Source organism: Camelina sativa, chromosome 5 (assembly GCF_000633955.1).
Source record: "Camelina sativa cultivar DH55 chromosome 5, Cs, whole genome shotgun sequence".
Taxonomy (NCBI): Eukaryota; Viridiplantae; Streptophyta; class Magnoliopsida; order Brassicales; family Brassicaceae; genus Camelina; species Camelina sativa.
In genome coordinates, this window is record NC_025689.1 from 1,300,696 (window position 1) to 1,319,313 (window position 18,618).

At 36.5% G+C, this 18,618-nt stretch overlaps 4 protein-coding genes across 6 annotated transcripts in view; all 4 read left to right on the forward strand.

The window, feature by feature from the left end:
* LOC104784777 (cytochrome P450 76C4) lies at positions 311-2,714 on the forward strand. Its single transcript, XM_010509851.2, has 3 exons — positions 311-708; positions 1,179-1,698; positions 1,958-2,714. Exons 1-3 carry the CDS (start codon positions 311-313, stop codon positions 2,573-2,575), a joined length of 1,536 nt encoding a protein of 511 aa, XP_010508153.1. The 3' UTR covers positions 2,576-2,714.
* On the forward strand, positions 4,858-7,536 carry LOC104784778 (cytochrome P450 76C4-like). Of its 2 annotated transcripts, none has more exons than XM_010509852.2 (3): positions 4,858-5,303; positions 5,770-6,286; positions 6,765-7,536. In XM_010509852.2, the coding sequence occupies exons 1-3, from the start codon at positions 4,906-4,908 to the stop codon at positions 7,380-7,382; spliced, it is 1,533 nt and encodes a 510-aa protein (XP_010508154.1). In that variant the 5' UTR covers positions 4,858-4,905; the 3' UTR covers positions 7,383-7,536. The 2 variants fall into 2 exon arrangements, with proteins under 2 accessions (XP_010508154.1, XP_019101167.1); XM_019245622.1 differs by having other exon boundaries at positions 5,245-5,299.
* Positions 9,659-12,436, forward strand: LOC104784779 (cytochrome P450 76C4). 2 transcript variants are annotated; one of them, XM_010509853.2, is made up of 3 exons: positions 9,659-10,110; positions 10,577-11,093; positions 11,572-12,436. In XM_010509853.2, the coding sequence occupies exons 1-3, from the start codon at positions 9,713-9,715 to the stop codon at positions 12,190-12,192; spliced, it is 1,536 nt and encodes a 511-aa protein (XP_010508155.1). In that variant the 5' UTR covers positions 9,659-9,712; the 3' UTR covers positions 12,193-12,436. The 2 variants fall into 2 exon arrangements, with proteins under 2 accessions (XP_010508155.1, XP_019101168.1); XM_019245623.1 differs by having other exon boundaries at positions 10,047-10,106; positions 11,572-12,326.
* The window catches only part of LOC104788751 (BEACH domain-containing protein C2), a 12,953-nt gene continuing 7,201 nt past the window's right edge, over positions 12,867-18,618 (forward strand). Inside the window, exons 1-6 of the mRNA XM_010514535.2 lie at positions 12,867-13,127; positions 13,491-15,553; positions 15,692-16,476; positions 17,039-17,779; positions 18,201-18,335; positions 18,590-18,610. Of these exons, the coding sequence (XP_010512837.1) occupies positions 13,543-15,553; positions 15,692-16,476; positions 17,039-17,779; positions 18,201-18,335; positions 18,590-18,610 (3,693 nt within the window). The 5' untranslated portion in view covers positions 12,867-13,127; positions 13,491-13,542. The remainder of the gene's footprint in view (positions 13,128-13,490; positions 15,554-15,691; positions 16,477-17,038; positions 17,780-18,200; positions 18,336-18,589; positions 18,611-18,618) is intronic.

Below are 18,618 nucleotides of genomic sequence, written 5' to 3' on the forward strand. Positions count from 1 at the left end.
GCACCCAAACTTTTTTTTTTTTTTTGATAATCTAGGTATCCAAAGCCCAGTGGATGATGACTAGTCCACTAGGCCGAAGGTTTGGCGTGCGTCCCGAAGACGGCAAGAGTGGTTCCTGAAGGCCGAATAGCCCAATATTAGATTTTCCTGCGGTGACCACTTAAGGTGTTTGCAGCCGTGGGGATTCGAACCCGGGAGTATTGGGAATCTCACCCTCAACCAGAAATCCATCCTACCACTGGCCCACCTATAATTGGCACCTAAACATTATAAATATAAGTTAACTAAACCAAATAATTTTATAACACAGATGGAAATAATCTCAGAAAATGTTATGTTCTTGCTCCTTTGCTTTCTCTCGTCATGTTTCCTTATTATTTTCACCACCGCAAGATTCCGACGGAGCTCTTACCAACCCGCCACGCTACCTCCTGGACCTCCACGATTACCGATAATCGGAAACATTCACCAAGTCGGTAGAAATCCTCACCGCTCATTGGCCGACCTCTCAAAGACTTATGGGCCAATTATAAGTCTTAAGCTTGGACGTTTAAACTCAGTGGTCATAGCTTCACCAGAAGCTGCAAGAGAAGTACTAAGAACACACGACCAAATCTTGTCTGGCCGTAAATCAACTAACTCTATACGGTCCATCAATCACCACGAGCTTTCCGTAGCCTGGCTTCCATCGTCTTCGGGTCGTTGGAGGTATAATTAGCACCTAACTTTTTTTTTTCCTATGGTACTATTAATTTCTCATGATTATTTTTTTGTGGTTAATTAGAGATTCCATTGTTTCAAATGCAAAAAAAAACTTATTCTTTTACAGCTAAACTATATATTGCATATCGATATTTTTTCTACTAAAAAACACAATAGACACTAGTTACTAAATATTAATATAATATGAGAAATAAACAATTAACACAAGTTATACTAGCTAGATTGTTTCTAGTTGTATTATTGGTGTACACGCAGACCTATTTATTTTGTTCCCTTGAGTCTGCTTTTACAATTTTCAAATGATTACAGTTATATACATATGTATTATATATTTATGTACTACCAAAATCTTGTGTGTTTTTAACTTAAACCTATAATCATTACATGTAAAAAATATAAAACGCAACAAATTAAGACCTAAAAAGGGATCATAAATCGTTGTTCTGTTTTGTCAGGTTGTTGAGAAAATTGTCTGTGAGTCTCATGTTCTCCTCGCAGCGTATCGAAACCACTAAAGCTCTGCGAATGAAGAAGGTGCAAGAGCTTGTGAAATTCGTGAGTGAAAGCAGCGAGAGAGAAGAAGAAGAAGTTGATATTTCTCGTGCATCTTTCACCACAGCTCTTAATATCGTATCGAACATTTTGTTTTCCGTTGATCTCGGTAGCTACGACTCGAAAATTTCGAATGGGTTCCAGGAAACGGTGACTGCTGTCATGGTAGCTGTCGGGAAACCAGACCTTGCCAACTTTTTTCCATTTTTGGGTTTCCTTGATCTGCAAAGTAATAGAAAGAATATGAAGGGTTCCACTGAGAGGTTGTTTAGGCTTTTTCGTGGGTTCATGGATGCGAAAATAGCATTGCGGAATGATACTACAGATGATGTTTCCGACATAGATTTCTTGGATTCGCTTCTTGCCCTCACACAAGGAGATGAACCTGAGCTCGACAATAGCGATATTGAACACCTTCTCTTGGTAAGTCCTACCAACATTGAATCCACTAGTTTTCTGATCTCATCAATCATAACATTCCAACAAATCTTAAGAAGGAAACTTCGAGGGTACGATTTGATCGTTTAAAAACATATTCAATGCTTTTACAGGAACATATGTTCTGTTTATTAAAAAAGAAGAAGTTCTGTTAACTGAAGTTTTGAGATGAATCATTGAATTGTTTATTTATGTAAAGCCTTCTGAAATGTCGCCGTTACTGATATGTGATTATATATGTCAGGATATGTTTGCAGCAGGCACGGATACAAGCTCTACTAACGTAGAGTGGGCAATGGCAGAGTTACTAAAAAACCCTAAAACGATGGCGAAAGCTCAGGCCGAGATAGACCGAGTGATAGGAGAAAACGGTGTCGTTCAAGAGTCAGATATCTCAGAGTTGCCCTATTTACAAGCGGTTGTAAAAGAAACTTTCCGTTTGCACCCAGCTCTTCCCCTACTCCTCCCGCGGGATGCAGAGACGGATGTGGAGATTCTTGGATTCATGGTGCCTAAAGATGCTCAGGTTTTGGTGAACGTTTGGGCCATAGGAAGGGACCCGAGTGTGTGGGAGAACCCGACACAGTTCGAGCCTGAGAGGTTTATAGGGAAAGAGATTGACGTGAAAGGTAGAGATTATGAGCTAACACCGTTTGGGGCGGGACGTAGAATATGTCCGGGATTGCCTTTGGCTGTGAAGACCGTTTCTCTCATGCTTGCTTCGCTTCTTTATTCCTTTGAATGGAAGCTTCCGAACGGCATCTCCCCTGAGGACTTGGACATGGACGAGACCTTTGGTATCACATTACATAAGACCAAACCATTACAAGCCATTCCTGTCAAGAAACGCACTATCAGTTAGCCATACTTTCTTCTGTTTGTTTAATTTAAGAGTTGTAACTAATGATCCTATGAGTTTAAAAATAAAAGACGATCATCACGATCGAAGGTGTTTAAAATAACTACGTTAGTAAAAAAAAATTACAATATTCAATTTAAAATGTTTGTTCCATACTTTTTTCTTTTTCTCAAATTTAAATTGGGGCAACTTTAGTATTTTCATATATACGAGAAAGTTATTGAACATGCTATGACAGATACCCAAGAAGAGTCTCGCCGTCCGCCATACACTCAAAGGTACTACTGAATTAGGAAAACAGAGCTGTTACTATGTTTTTGGGCCTAAACATTATGAATTCCCCTAAAAAAGAATGATATACAATAATTTTTGATAAAATTTGGAAATTTATAAAATTTGGAAATTTTGCGCATCTGTAAAATTTTTGATACTAAATTATTTTTGTCAACTACGAAAAATAGATATTTGTACTCTCAACTCGATTCTTTTTATTTGAACTACTAATTTTGGAGTATTATTTTAATTAATGTCTGATCAGCAACAAAAAAAAAACCTCTATCCATTAAAAATATTTAAATGAATATTTAAACCCAAAAATACTAATTTTATAATACATTTTAGTTATATAATTAAACTTTCATTTAATATAATAATTGAGCTAATTTACTATAGACAAGTGTCTAAAACCATCTAAAGTAACTCATATGAGTTGCTCATAATTAATATTAAAATAATTAAAGCAACCCACTTAAACTTTAAACAAAATCATCATTCCACTAAAAAATCTCTATCAAAGTTGCTTAATCATTAAAATAACAAATTTCAAACAATTATTTCTTATTTATCAAATTTTAGTAAATTATTTAATAATCCAAAATAAAAATAATTATTTCAATTAGTTATATTACATTTTAAAAAAATTTACATAATTCGAAAATATTAAACATATATCACAAAATTGAAAAAAAAAAAATAAGAACAAAATCGAAGATACTTGATGTGAGATCAAATTAGACAACGAACATTATACGACATCATATATTATGAACCGAACAATGTTCAAAGATTCCTATTCCAAACACATATTACCTCTTTAACACGAACAACATGATCTCCCTTGCAGCTTAGCAAGGTGACTTGGTATGTATCCCGTTCTCACCATTGAAGAAAGGCAATTTATCTTCTTCTATTGCATTGGTTTTTCTGTTAGATTAGGTAAGTGTTGAGTCTTGTATTGATTGAGTTTGTGTTTGTTGGTTGTGGCAAATGCTTTTTAGATGTTGCTTAGGAGTGTCGACACCATACTTATTGTTCCATGTTTAGTGTTTATAGTCTTTCTGTTCAATGATTATGCTTTTTAGTTTAGGTAAATACTTTACTTTGACATTGATTGTTAACAGCCTAACAACAACGCAAACCAAAACGTATTAAACCTAACCTACACCCCCTAAACCTTATTAATAAAAAGCCTTCCTCTTCAAAGGAAAAGCAAACCTCATTACCTTTTACCAATCTATCTTCTTCTCCTTCTAACGCACACAAAAAGATATAAATTCATACGATTTCATGTGTAAACAGTTAAACTAATTATGTTATATTTAAAATATTTTTATTTTGAAAATAATATTTTTCAAAAAAAGAATCTCAATGAAAGTTTTACCATTGGAGGAAGATAATTTTAATTAACTTTCTAAAAATTCTTATTTTTAAAAGATATATATAATTTAAGATGCTCTAACTGAAATCTGAATCTATAACTTTTGTAACAAAGTAGAACCCACTGAATTAGGAAAACAGAGCTGTTACTATGTTTTTGGGCCTAAGCATTATGAATTCCCCTAAAAAAAAAGAATGATATACAATAACTTTTGATAAAATTTGAAAATTTTTTATATACAATTATTTTTGTCAACTACGAAAAATATATATTTGTACTCTGAACTCCGGATGTTCCCAAATCTCACCTTTTACAACCTCATGGAGACTTTTACAGTTTCTTTATTATTAAAATTAACATAATGCTTTAATATCTTAATCATGCCCCCTCTGTGTATCTTTTAATTGTAAAATTCATTCTTAGACTTTTGCAAACGCTGGGTCCTTGAAAAAACATCTATCGTGGGATTCGCTATTTACTACTACTAGTAGTAGAAAATCGGATCCATCGTGGATTTGGAAGAGAATCTTATGCCGTAGATCAACTAAACCAAATAATTTTATCTGGTTTAATTTTATCTGATTTACGGCCAGACAAGATTTGGTCGTGTTACTACGGGTTGGTACCTAAACATTATAAATATGAGTCAACTAAACCAAATAATTTTATAACACAGATGGAAATAATCTCAGAAAATGTTATGTTCTTGCTCCTTTGCTTTCTCTCATCATGTTTCCTTATCTTCACCACCACCACAAGATTCCGACGAAGCTCTTACCGATCCGCCACGCTACCTCCTGGACCTCCACGATTGCCGATAATCGGAAACATTCACCAAGTCGGTCAAAGCCCTCACCGCTCATTTGCCGACCTCTCAAAGACTTATGGGCCAATTATGAGTCTTAAGCTCGGACGTTTAAACTCAGTGGTAATAGCTTCACTAGAAGCTCCAAGAGAAGTACTAAGAACACACGACCAAATCTTGTCTGGCCGTAAATCAACTAACTCTATACGGTCCATCAATCACCACGAGGGTTCCGTAGCCTGGCTTCCATCGTCTTCGGCTCGTTGTAGGTATAATTAGTACCTAACATTTTTTTTTTTTTTAACCAATACCTCACATTTTTTTCTCCTATGGTACTATTATTTTCTCATGATTATATTTTTGTGGTTAATTAGAGATTCCATTGTTTTGTTTCAAATGCAAAAAAAACTTACTCTTTTACAGCTAAAGTATATACTGTATAATGTATATCGATATTTTTCTATTAATTAAAAAACACAATAGTAGTTATTAATATAATATGAGAAAAAAACAATAAACACAATTATGTACTAGATGAAAATTGTAAACGCAGACCTATTTATTTTGGTCCCTTGAATTTGCCTTAACAATTTTCAAATGATTATAGTAGTATATATATGTACTCCCAAAATCTTGTGTGTTTAAACTTTAAACCTATAATCATTAAATGTAAAAAATTAAAAAACGCAATAAAGACGTAAAAAGGGGTCATAAATTGTTGTTCTGTTTTGTCAGGTTGTTGAGAAAATTGTCTGCGAGTCTCATGTTCTCCCCGCAGCGTATCGAAACCACTAAATCTCTGCGAAAGAAGAAGGTGCAAGAGCTTGTGAAATTCGTGAGTGAAAGCAGCGAGAGAGAAGAAGATGTTGATATTTCTCGTGCATCTTTCACCACAGCTCTTAATATCATATCGAACATTTTGTTTTCCGTTGATCTCGGTAGCTACGACTCGAAAATTTCGAATGGGTTCCAGGAAACGGTGACTGCTGTCATGGTAGCTATAGGGAAACCAGACCTTGCCAACTTTTTTCCATTTTTGGGTTTCCTTGATCTGCAAAGTAATAGAAAGAATATGAAGGGTTGCACTGAGAGGTTGTTTAGGCTTTTTCGTGGGTTCATGGATGCGAAAATAGCATTGCGGAATGAATCTACAGATGATGTTTCCGACATAGATTTCTTGGATTCGCTTCTTGCTCTCACACAAGGAGTTGAACCTGAGCTCGACAATAGCGATATTGAACACCTTCTCTTTGTAAGTCCTACTAGCTAGCACTGAATCCGCTAGTTTTGTGATGTCATCAATCGTAATTACTAATATTCCAACAAATCTTAAGACGGAAACTTCGAGGGTACGATTTGATTATTTAATACTCCCTCCGTTTCATAATATATGATGTTTAAAGAAGTATTTTTGTTTCATAATATAGGATGTTTCTAACTTTCTATGCAACTTTTAGATTAAATTTATATTTTATATTATGCAGACTTGTTTGTGATTGGTTAAACTTTTAAATGTAACTATTTCTTAAAATGCGTGTTTTTACTAACGGAGGGAGTAACATATTCATTGCATTTACAAGAATCTATATATGTTTTGTTTGTTAAGAAAGAAGAAGTTCTGTTTACTGAAGTTTTGAGATGAATTGTTATATAACTTATATATATATATATACTTATATGTAAAGCCTTCTGAAATGTCGCCGTTACTGATATGTGATTATATATGTCAGGATATGTTTGCAGCAGGCACGGATACAAGCTCTACTAACGTAGAGTGGGCAATGGCAGAGTTACTAAAAAACCCTAAAACGATGGCGAAAGCTCAGGCCGAGATAGACCGAGTGATAGGAGAAAACGGTGTCGTTCAAGAGTCAGATATCTCAGAGTTGCCCTATTTACAAGCGGTTGTAAAAGAAACTTTCCGTTTGCACCCAGCTCTTCCCCTACTCCTCCCGCGGGATGCAGAGACGGATGTGGAGATTCTTGGATTCATGGTGCCTAAAGATGCTCAGGTTTTGGTGAACGTTTGGGCCATAGGAAGGGACCCGAGTGTGTGGGAGAACCCGACACAGTTCGAGCCTGAGAGGTTTATAGGGAAAGAGATTGACGTGAAAGGTAGAGATTATGAGCTAACACCGTTTGGGGCGGGACGTAGAATATGTCCGGGATTGCCTTTGGCTGTGAAGACCGTTTCTCTCATGCTTGCTTCGCTTCTTTATTCCTTTGAATGGAAGCTTCCGAACGGCATCTCCCCTGAGGACTTGGACATGGACGAGACCTTTGGTATCACATTACATAAGACCAAACCATTACAAGCCATTCCTGTCAAGAAACGCACTATCAGTTAGCCATACTTTCTTCTGTTTGTTTAATTTAAGAGTTGTAACTAATGATCCTATGAGTTTAAAAATAAAAGACGATCATCACGATCGAAGGTGTTTAAAATAACTACGTTAGTAAAAAAAAATTACAATATTCAATTTAAAATGTTTGTTCCATACTTTTTTCTTTTTCTCAAATTTAAATTGGGGCAACTTTAGTATTTTCATATATACGAGAAAGTTATTGAACATGCTATGACAGATACCCAAGAAGAGTCTCGCCGTCCGCCATACACTCAAAGGTACTACTGAATTAGGAAAACAGAGCTGTTACTATGTTTTTGGGCCTAAACATTATGAATTCCCCTAAAAAAGAATGATATACAATAATTTTTGATAAAATTTGGAAATTTATAAAATTTGGAAATTTTGCGCATCTGTAAAATTTTTGATACTAAATTATTTTTGTCAACTACGAAAAATAGATATTTGTACTCTCAACTCGATTCTTTTTATTTGAACTACTAATTTTGGAGTATTATTTTAATTAATGTCTGATCAGCAACAAAAAAAAAACCTCTATCCATTAAAAATATTTAAATGAATATTTAAACCCAAAAATACTAATTTTATAATACATTTTAGTTATATAATTAAACTTTCATTTAATATAATAATTGAGCTAATTTACTATAGACAAGTGTCTAAAACCATCTAAAGTAACTCATATGAGTTGCTCATAATTAATATTAAAATAATTAAAGCAACCCACTTAAACTTTAAACAAAATCATCATTCCACTAAAAAATCTCTATCAAAGTTGCTTAATCATTAAAATAACAAATTTCAAACAATTATTTCTTATTTATCAAATTTTAGTAAATTATTTAATAATCCAAAATAAAAATAATTATTTCAATTAGTTATATTACATTTTAAAAAAATTTACATAATTCGAAAATATTAAACATATATCACAAAATTGAAAAAAAAAAAATAAGAACAAAATCGAAGATACTTGATGTGAGATCAAATTAGACAACGAACATTATACGACATCATATATTATGAACCGAACAATGTTCAAAGATTCCTATTCCAAACACATATTACCTCTTTAACACGAACAACATGATCTCCCTTGCAGCTTAGCAAGGTGACTTGGTATGTATCCCGTTCTCACCATTGAAGAAAGGCAATTTATCTTCTTCTATTGCATTGGTTTTTCTGTTAGATTAGGTAAGTGTTGAGTCTTGTATTGATTGAGTTTGTGTTTGTTGGTTGTGGCAAATGCTTTTTAGATGTTGCTTAGGAGTGTCGACACCATACTTATTGTTCCATGTTTAGTGTTTATAGTCTTTCTGTTCAATGATTATGCTTTTTAGTTTAGGTAAATACTTTACTTTGACATTGATTGTTAACAGCCTAACAACAACGCAAACCAAAACGTATTAAACCTAACCTACACCCCCTAAACCTTATTAATAAAAAGCCTTCCTCTTCAAAGGAAAAGCAAACCTCATTACCTTTTACCAATCTATCTTCTTCTCCTTCTAACGCACACAAAAAGATATAAATTCATACGATTTCATGTGTAAACAGTTAAACTAATTATGTTATATTTAAAATATTTTTATTTTGAAAATAATATTTTTCAAAAAAAGAATCTCAATGAAAGTTTTACCATTGGAGGAAGATAATTTTAATTAACTTTCTAAAAATTCTTATTTTTAAAAGATATATATAATTTAAGATGCTCTAACTGAAATCTGAATCTATAACTTTTGTAACAAAGTAGAACCCACTGAATTAGGAAAACAGAGCTGTTACTATGTTTTTGGGCCTAAGCATTATGAATTCCCCTAAAAAAAAAGAATGATATACAATAACTTTTGATAAAATTTGAAAATTTTTTATATACAATTATTTTTGTCAACTACGAAAAATATATATTTGTACTCTGAACTCCGGATGTTCCCAAATCTCACCTTTTACAACCTCATGGAGACTTTTACAGTTTCTTTATTATTAAAATTAACATAATGCTTTAATATCTTAATCATGCCCCCTCTGTGTATCTTTTAATTGTAAAATTCATTCTTAGACTTTTGCAAACGCTGGGTCCTTGAAAAAACATCTATCGTGGGATTCGCTATTTACTACTACTAGTAGTAGAAAATCGGATCCATCGTGGATTTGGAAGAGAATCTTATGCCGTAGATCAACTAAACCAAATAATTTTATCTGGTTTAATTTTATCTGATTTACGGCCAGACAAGATTTGGTCGTGTTACTACGGGTTGGTACCTAAACATTATAAATATGAGTCAACTAAACCAAATAATTTTATAACACAGATGGAAATAATCTCAGAAAATGTTATGTTCTTGCTCCTTTGCTTTCTCTCATCATGTTTCCTTATCTTCACCACCACCACAAGATTCCGACGAAGCTCTTACCGATCCGCCACGCTACCTCCTGGACCTCCACGATTGCCGATAATCGGAAACATTCACCAAGTCGGTCAAAGCCCTCACCGCTCATTTGCCGACCTCTCAAAGACTTATGGGCCAATTATGAGTCTTAAGCTCGGACGTTTAAACTCAGTGGTAATAGCTTCACTAGAAGCTCCAAGAGAAGTACTAAGAACACACGACCAAATCTTGTCTGGCCGTAAATCAACTAACTCTATACGGTCCATCAATCACCACGAGGGTTCCGTAGCCTGGCTTCCATCGTCTTCGGCTCGTTGTAGGTATAATTAGTACCTAACATTTTTTTTTTTTTTAACCAATACCTCACATTTTTTTCTCCTATGGTACTATTATTTTCTCATGATTATATTTTTGTGGTTAATTAGAGATTCCATTGTTTTGTTTCAAATGCAAAAAAAACTTACTCTTTTACAGCTAAAGTATATACTGTATAATGTATATCGATATTTTTCTATTAATTAAAAAACACAATAGTAGTTATTAATATAATATGAGAAAAAAACAATAAACACAATTATGTACTAGATGAAAATTGTAAACGCAGACCTATTTATTTTGGTCCCTTGAATTTGCCTTAACAATTTTCAAATGATTATAGTAGTATATATATGTACTCCCAAAATCTTGTGTGTTTAAACTTTAAACCTATAATCATTAAATGTAAAAAATTAAAAAACGCAATAAAGACGTAAAAAGGGGTCATAAATTGTTGTTCTGTTTTGTCAGGTTGTTGAGAAAATTGTCTGCGAGTCTCATGTTCTCCCCGCAGCGTATCGAAACCACTAAATCTCTGCGAAAGAAGAAGGTGCAAGAGCTTGTGAAATTCGTGAGTGAAAGCAGCGAGAGAGAAGAAGAAGTTGATATTTCTCGTGCATCTTTCACCACAGCTCTTAATATCATATCGAACATTTTGTTTTCCGTTGATCTCGGTAGCTACGACTCGAAAATTTCGAATGGGTTCCAGGAAACGGTGACTGCTGTCATGGTAGCTATAGGGAAACCAGACCTTGCCAACTTTTTTCCATTTTTGGGTTTCCTTGATCTGCAAAGTAATAGAAAGAATATGAAGGGTTGCACTGAGAGGTTGTTTAGGCTTTTTCGTGGGTTCATGGATGCGAAAATAGCATTGCGGAATGAATCTACAGATGATGTTTCCGACATAGATTTCTTGGATTCGCTTCTTGCTCTCACACAAGGAGTTGAACCTGAGCTCGACAATAGCGATATTGAACACCTTCTCTTTGTAAGTCCTACTAGCTAGCACTGAATCCGCTAGTTTTGTGATGTCATCAATCGTAATTACTAATATTCCAACAAATCTTAAGACGGAAACTTCGAGGGTACGATTTGATTATTTAATACTCCCTCCGTTTCATAATATATGATGTTTAAAGAAGTATTTTTGTTTCATAATATAGGATGTTTCTAACTTTCTATGCAACTTTTAGATTAAATTTATATTTTATATTATGCAGACTTGTTTGTGATTGGTTAAACTTTTAAATGTAACTATTTCTTAAAATGCGTGTTTTTACTAACGGAGGGAGTAACATATTCATTGCATTTACAAGAATCTATATATGTTTTGTTTGTTAAGAAAGAAGAAGTTCTGTTTACTGAAGTTTTGAGATGAATTGTTATATAACTTATATATATATATATACTTATATGTAAAGCCTTCTGAAATGTCGCCGTTACTGATATGTGATTATATATGTCAGGATATGTTTGCAGCAGGCACGGATACAAGCTCTACTAACGTAGAGTGGGCAATGGCAGAGTTACTAAAAAACCCTAAAACGATGGCGAAAGCTCAGGCCGAGATAGACCGAGTGATAGGAGAAAACGGTGTCGTTCAAGAGTCAGATATCTCAGAGTTGCCCTATTTACAAGCGGTTGTAAAAGAAACTTTCCGTTTGCACCCAGCTCTTCCCCTACTCCTCCCGCGGGAAGCAGAGACGGATTTGGAGATTCTTGGATTCATGGTGCCTAAAGATGCTCAGGTTTTGGTGAACGTTTGGGCCATAGGAAGGGACCCGAGTGTGTGGGAGAACCCGACACAGTTCGAGCCTGAGAGGTTTATAGGGAAAGAGATTGACGTGAAAGGTAGAGATTATGAGCTAACACCGTTTGGGGCGGGACGTAGAATATGTCCGGGATTGCCTTTGGCTGTGAAGACCGTGCCTCTCATGCTTGCTTCGCTTCTTTATTCCTTTGAATGGAAGCTTGCAAACGGCATCTCTCCTGAGGACTTGGACATGGACGAGACGACCTTTGGTATCACATTACATAAGACCAAACCGTTACATGCCATTCCCGTCAAGAAACGCACTATCAATTAGCCATACTTTCTTCTGTTTGTTTAAGAGTTGTAAAACATATAATAATTAATGATCCTATGAGTTTGAAAACAAAAGAAGAAAGATCATCACGAAGGTGTAATGTTTTGTCTTGGTAAGTTTGCAGATCTCTTCTAGTGAGTGGTGACTTAGCTAGGGTTGAAGAAGTCAAGGTACCACTATTGCTATTGGGCCTACGTTATATCTTTAGCTGATATACAAGGCCCATAAATGAGTCCTTAATACTTTTTTGAGTTTTTCCTCTTACATATCTCATAAATTACTGAGTTTTTAAATTCCACTAATGGTACCGTAAATATAAACTAAGCTGGGTTGAAAGGGGGTTTTATGATATGTTGTGCAAGTGTAACTAACACACAATGATGACTTCCACCTAAACAAGTATTATGATTGAAGTTTATGTCAAAATTATAATAAATGTTTTTGTTTGTTTTTTTCCAATGCCCTAATAACACTTGTTGAAAGACTTTGAAAGGTAGATTTAGAAAGTAATTACTTTGACCCAAAAAAAGAAAAGTATCCACATGTAGACGTATTAGATGATTTTATATCGTATCATAATAATTTTAGTAGTAAAAAAGAAGAAATACACAGTAATTAGTGTTATTAAGTACATATGGGGATAGCAAAAATACTTAAATGATAAATCCCAAAATCAGTAAAAAACCACAAATCTCTCTCTCTCTTCTTCTTCTCTCTCTCCCGCGCGCCCAAGTCGCCTCCCTTCGCTACTCTTTCTCCGATCGTCGTCTCCACCTCTCTTTTACTTTCGTCGTCCTCTGAATCTTTCTCATTCTCCATTTACCAAGCTTTCGTTCCGCCGTCGGAGGATAGATTCCCTATAATCTATCAGATTCGCTGGACTGCTTCCGATTTAATTTGGTTTACCATATCCGTACATCTCTCCGGTCCGATCCGTGCGTATTCTCTTTCCGTATTGATTTCTATGAGCATTTTCTTCTTTCACAGTTCTCGATGATACTTGCGGAATGATTTTTTTTTTTTATACGAATTTCAAAATTTCCCTAATCGATCCTCGCTAAGATCTGATCTTCTAATTGAATCTTTGCTGTGCATTGTTCTGTGATTTGCACGGGTTTTTGTATTTTTTCTCATGCTGTATATGTAACTCGTAGTAGATCCAAGTGACTATATCATAAATAGTTTCTTTGGTTCAATCGTAGTGCCTTTGTTCTCAACTTTAGTTCTCATCTGCATCAGTGTCGATGCATTCGACTCACGAGCTTTAACTTTTTTTACTTAATTGGATGTTTAAACAGGTGGAGGCTGAGAGAACGGTGTGAATGAGTGTACTCTTTATAAGTTGATAGAATGGAAGAAGATGATGAAAGAAAGCTCGCAGAAGAAGCTGATGTTACTGATAACCCTGATATAGCTAATCCTTTGCAGAATAGGATTGAGGCATTTGATATTGGGGATTCTTCTGGTTTTGTTGCCAAGGATGATACGGCATTGCAAGGGATTAGTTCATCTGATAGAGTCTACAAGGATGATGATTTTGAACAAGTGTCTCTGGGAGATCAGGAAAAAGCTGTGAGTGAATCACAGGGTGAACTTAAGGAGCCTGGAAGCACTTCAAATTCTGATCTTGGGAGGTCGTCTTTTGGTGGCACCGAAGGAGTTACTAGTCACTTGTCCGGGACTCAGGAGATGTATGATTTGATGCCCATGGATGATGTGCAAAGTGACCGACTTTCTAGCCCTGGACCTGAGAGAGACGCACCTGATCCTATGCAGCAGTCCCTGTCTGAGACCAGTCTGGATTCTTTTCACCATCCAGAATCTGGGTATTCCCCAGTTCATTCCCCGCAGAAACCCAAGCCAAAGGCTACAGTTCCAAATGTTTCTCCAGAGCTACTGCATCTAGTGGATTCAGCCATTATGGGGAAACCTGAAAGCTTAGACAAACTAAAGAATGTTGTCAGCGGTATTGAGAGTTTTGGCGCTGGAGAAGAGTCAGAGGCCACTGCTTTCCTTGTTGTCGATTCACTTATTGCCACCATGGGTGGAGTTGAGAGTTTTGAAGAGGATGAAGATAGCAACCCTCCTAGTGTCATGTTGAATTCCCGTGCTGCAATTGTTTCGGGTGAGCTTATTCCTTGGCTTCCTGGTTTAGGTGATAGCGTTAATTTTATGTCCCCAAAGACTCGCATGGTTAGGGGGTTGCTGGTTATTTTACGGTCATGCACGAGAAACAGAGCTATGTGTTCCACGGCAGGTTTATTGGGGGTTTTGTTGCGATCAGTGGAAGAGATAATTTTCAAGGATGTTGATATGAAATGGAGTGCTGCTTCTGTTCTGTTACTATGCATCCAACATTTAGCTGGACACTCCCTTAGTGTCGATGATTTACACAGGTGGCTTCAGGTTATAAAAACAGCGATTACAACAGCGTGGTCAAGTCCGTTGATGCTTGCTTTGGAGAAGACAATGAGTGGAAAGGAATCAAGGGGACCTGCTTGTACTTTTGAATTTGATGGTGAAAGCTCTGGCTTACTTGGTCCCGGAGAAAGTCGTTGGCCCTTTACCAATGGCTACGCATTTGCAACATGGATCTATATTGAATCATTTGCTGACACATTAAATGCTGCAACTGCGGCAGCTGCAATTGCTGCTGCCGCAGCAGCCAAGTCAGGGAAAACATCCGCCATGTCAGCTGCAGCGGCTGCGAGTGCCCTCGCTGGTGAGGGTACTGCTCATATGCCACGTTTGTTCAGCTTTTTGTCCGCTGATAATCAGGGAATAGAAGCATATTTCCATGCTCAATTTCTGGTGGTTGAGAGTGGTAGCGGGAAAGGAAGAAAGTCTTCGCTGCATTTTACTCATGCATTTAAGCCTCAATGTTGGTATTTTATTGGTCTCGAGCATAGCTGCAAGCAGGGGCTTCTGGGGAAAGCCGAGAGTGAATTACGGCTTTATATTGATGGATCCTTGTACGAAAGTCGTCCTTTTGATTTCCCTCGTATATCCAAGCCCCTCTCTTTCTGTTGCATTGGCACAAATCCTCCTCCTACTATGGCTGGTCTACAACGTCGTCGTCGTCAATGTCCTTTGTTTGCAGAGATGGGACCAGTTTATATATTTAAGGAACCAATTGGTCCTGAGAGAATGGCGCGCTTGGCTTCTAGAGGTGGGGATGTTTTGCCTTGTTTTGGGAATGGGGCAGGCCTTCCTTGGCTAGCTACAAATGACTATGTACGTAATAGGGCAGAGGAAAATAGTAATTTGGATGCAGATATTGGAGGATATACTCACCTGCTTTACCACCCTTGTCTGCTAAGTGGGCGGTTTTGCCCAGATGCTTCACTTTCGGGAGCAGCAGGTGCCTATATTTATACTCCATTTTTATTACAATTTTAGCTCAAATGCTCTTTAAATCTGATAACACCAAACAATCATTTTCATTTTCTGGCTGTAGTTAGACCAAAATTGTTTACTTTGTATTTTTATCTTGGTTAAGGCACTCTAAGGCGACCAGCTGAGGTTCTTGGGCAAGTCCATGTTGCAACGAGAATAAAGCCAGTGGAGTCCTTCTGGGCCCTAGCTTATGGAGGACCAATGTCCCTGCTTCCTTTGACCGTAAGCAATGTGCAGAAAGATAGCTTGGAGCCATGTCCTGGAAATCTTCCATTGTCTTTGTCCACAGTAACTCTTGCTGCTCCTGTATTTAGAATCCTATCAGTTGCTATTCAACATCCTGGGAACAATGAAGAGTTGTGTCGTAATCAGGGACCCGAGATTCTTGCTAGAATTCTGAGTTATCTTCTACACTCACTTGCATCCCTCGACAGGAAGCATGGCGGAGTAGAAGAAGAGGAACTGGTTGCTGCCATTGTTTCTCTTTGCCAATCTCAGAAGATCAATCATGTTCTTAAAGTGCAGCTCTTTCGCACACTTCTATTAGATATAAAGATATGGAGCCTATGCAATTATGGACTCCAGAAGAAGCTATTGTCATCCCTTCAAGATATGGTTTTCACTGAAGCAACAGCCATGAGGAATGCCGAAGCTATTCAGCTGCTTCTAGATGGCTGTCGAAGATGCTATTGGATGATTTCTGAGAAGGATTCGGAGACCACTTTTCCTCTTGACGGGAATACGCGTCAAATGGGGGAACTTAATGCTCTGATTGATGAACTTCTGGTGATTATTGAACTTCTAATGGGAGCAGCATCTCCTTCTTTAGCTGCTGATGACCTCCGTCAGTTACTTGGTTTCATAATTGACAGTCCACAGCCAAATCAGGTAATACGTTTCCTTAGTGTTATTTTTTTCCATTAACACCATTTGACAACCAAAATGGGGAAGTAAAAATTTTCTACCATTAGCTTAAAAGATCAATTATAAAATAACAGAGGGAGTATATGCCATTCAACTATTATATATAATAATTTAGTTGCCCTGAAAGTTTATTTTTCCAATTTTAGTATACTCCCTATTCCATTACTGTTTGTCTTGGATGGAAATTATCTCTAGCGATGAATATGTGTGTTTCACCTGTATTATCTTAGGTTAATTGCATATTCAATGCCAATTCAATTCATTTTTCGCCATCTTTTAGTTATGCCGTCCAGTCCTTGCATCTTAGCGCCATTTCCAGTCTGCGTGATAGTAGTCAGAATATGTATACTTGAATTCTGGAAAACCATCTTATAATAGTTTGCATGGTAAAATGTGGGTCAGTTCGAGATATAATGATCTAACAGATTGCATTCCTTTGTGTTGGTAATTAGAAGAATGGCAATGAATCAAATTATATGACAAATACGTGCTGTCTGACACTATTTAACCTTTTTCATATTTTTAGGTTGCGAGGGTATTACACCTTATGTATAGGTTAGTTGTACAGCCGAATGCTGCAAGAGCTCAGATGTTTGCAGAGGTATTTATAACATCAGGTGGGATAGAAACACTTCTTGTTCTGCTGCAGCGAGAAGCTAAAACTGGTGAGGATAATGTTTTAGCTATGGGTAAGAGTAGAACAAGGTCATCAACTGATCAAAGTGAAAAGAGTCAGAACAACGGGTCTGGTTCTGTAAAGAAGTTGGATTCCGGTGTTGACCCTTCTGGTCCTGATGGAAATTCTGTTGAGGATGATAATGTAGGGTCTCCGAATGAACCAGCATCAGATCCACAAGAAAATGAGCATGTATTTTCATCTGTCATTTGTGATAATGACTCGATTTCCATTACCAATTCCATAGATACTGAGAGAATATTGTCTGTTTCTGAAATTGGTGGTATAAGTCTTTCGATTAGTGCTGATAGTGCAAGAAATAACGTGTACAATGTTGACAATAGTGATGCTGTTGTCGTTGGGATCATTAGATTGATTGGTGCTCTAATTTCTAGTGGGCACCTAACATTTGATTCGGTTGCCCGTTCTGATTTGACAAGTAACATCCTGGGTAGTGGACTCCATGAAAATGGAGGAACAATGTTTGATGATAAAGTCGCATTGCTCCTATTTGCTTTGCTGAAAGCATTTCAATCTGCTCCAAACAGGCTGATGACTGACAACGTCTATACAACTTTGCTTGGAGCCTCGGTATGGCATGCTCTTGATACCCATTTTTTTAATCATTTTATGAACAAAGTGATTGAAAAGTATATAGGGTATCTTTTCTGATTGCCATGGTATTACTTTCTATGACTTGGGTGGAAAAAAGAGGGAGCATATAGCGTTTCTTATTATAAAATAGTGTTGGTGTGTTTCTGCATGGTTCTTTCACGTCAACTTTGTACTTGTCTTATTTGTATTGTTACACGAAGGTGTGAAACTTGATGAAAGTTGGTTTTAAATCTGGCTCCCTAAAATGCTCTGTGATACCATATATTGTCTATCATGATTTTCTACGGCTGTTGTGATGTGTGGTTCACATTCATACGCCAGCATTGTCTATCATGATTAGTCTTTAAGATTTTGGTGTGAGGTTAAACTTATAGCGATCACGTGTGCTTTCTTGCAGATCAATGCTTCATCAACAGAAGATGGCCTTAACTTTTATGATTCAGGTCATCGCTTTGAACACTCCCAACTTTTGTTAGTCCTCCTGCGGTCTCTACCATCTGCGTCCATGGCTCTACAAAGCCGAGCACTTCAGGTATGTGTCATGACTGTCAAGGAATAAATGTCGTTGTAAAGGTGCTTGTGATATTCTGGACCCTGGGTTAGTATAAGTGTACTAGGAAACAGTATGAGCATTTTGTTCCAAATAGCTGTCAATCTGTCATGAAATCTGATAAAACTTAAGATTAGTTTTCTGGAACTTTTATTCTGCGGACTTTCTTAAAAAGCGTTCACTTCCATTGTTCTATTCATTCGATCACTTTCTGAACTCCCTCTTTCTTTTTTCAGGATCTTCTTTTTTTGGCTTGTAGTCATCC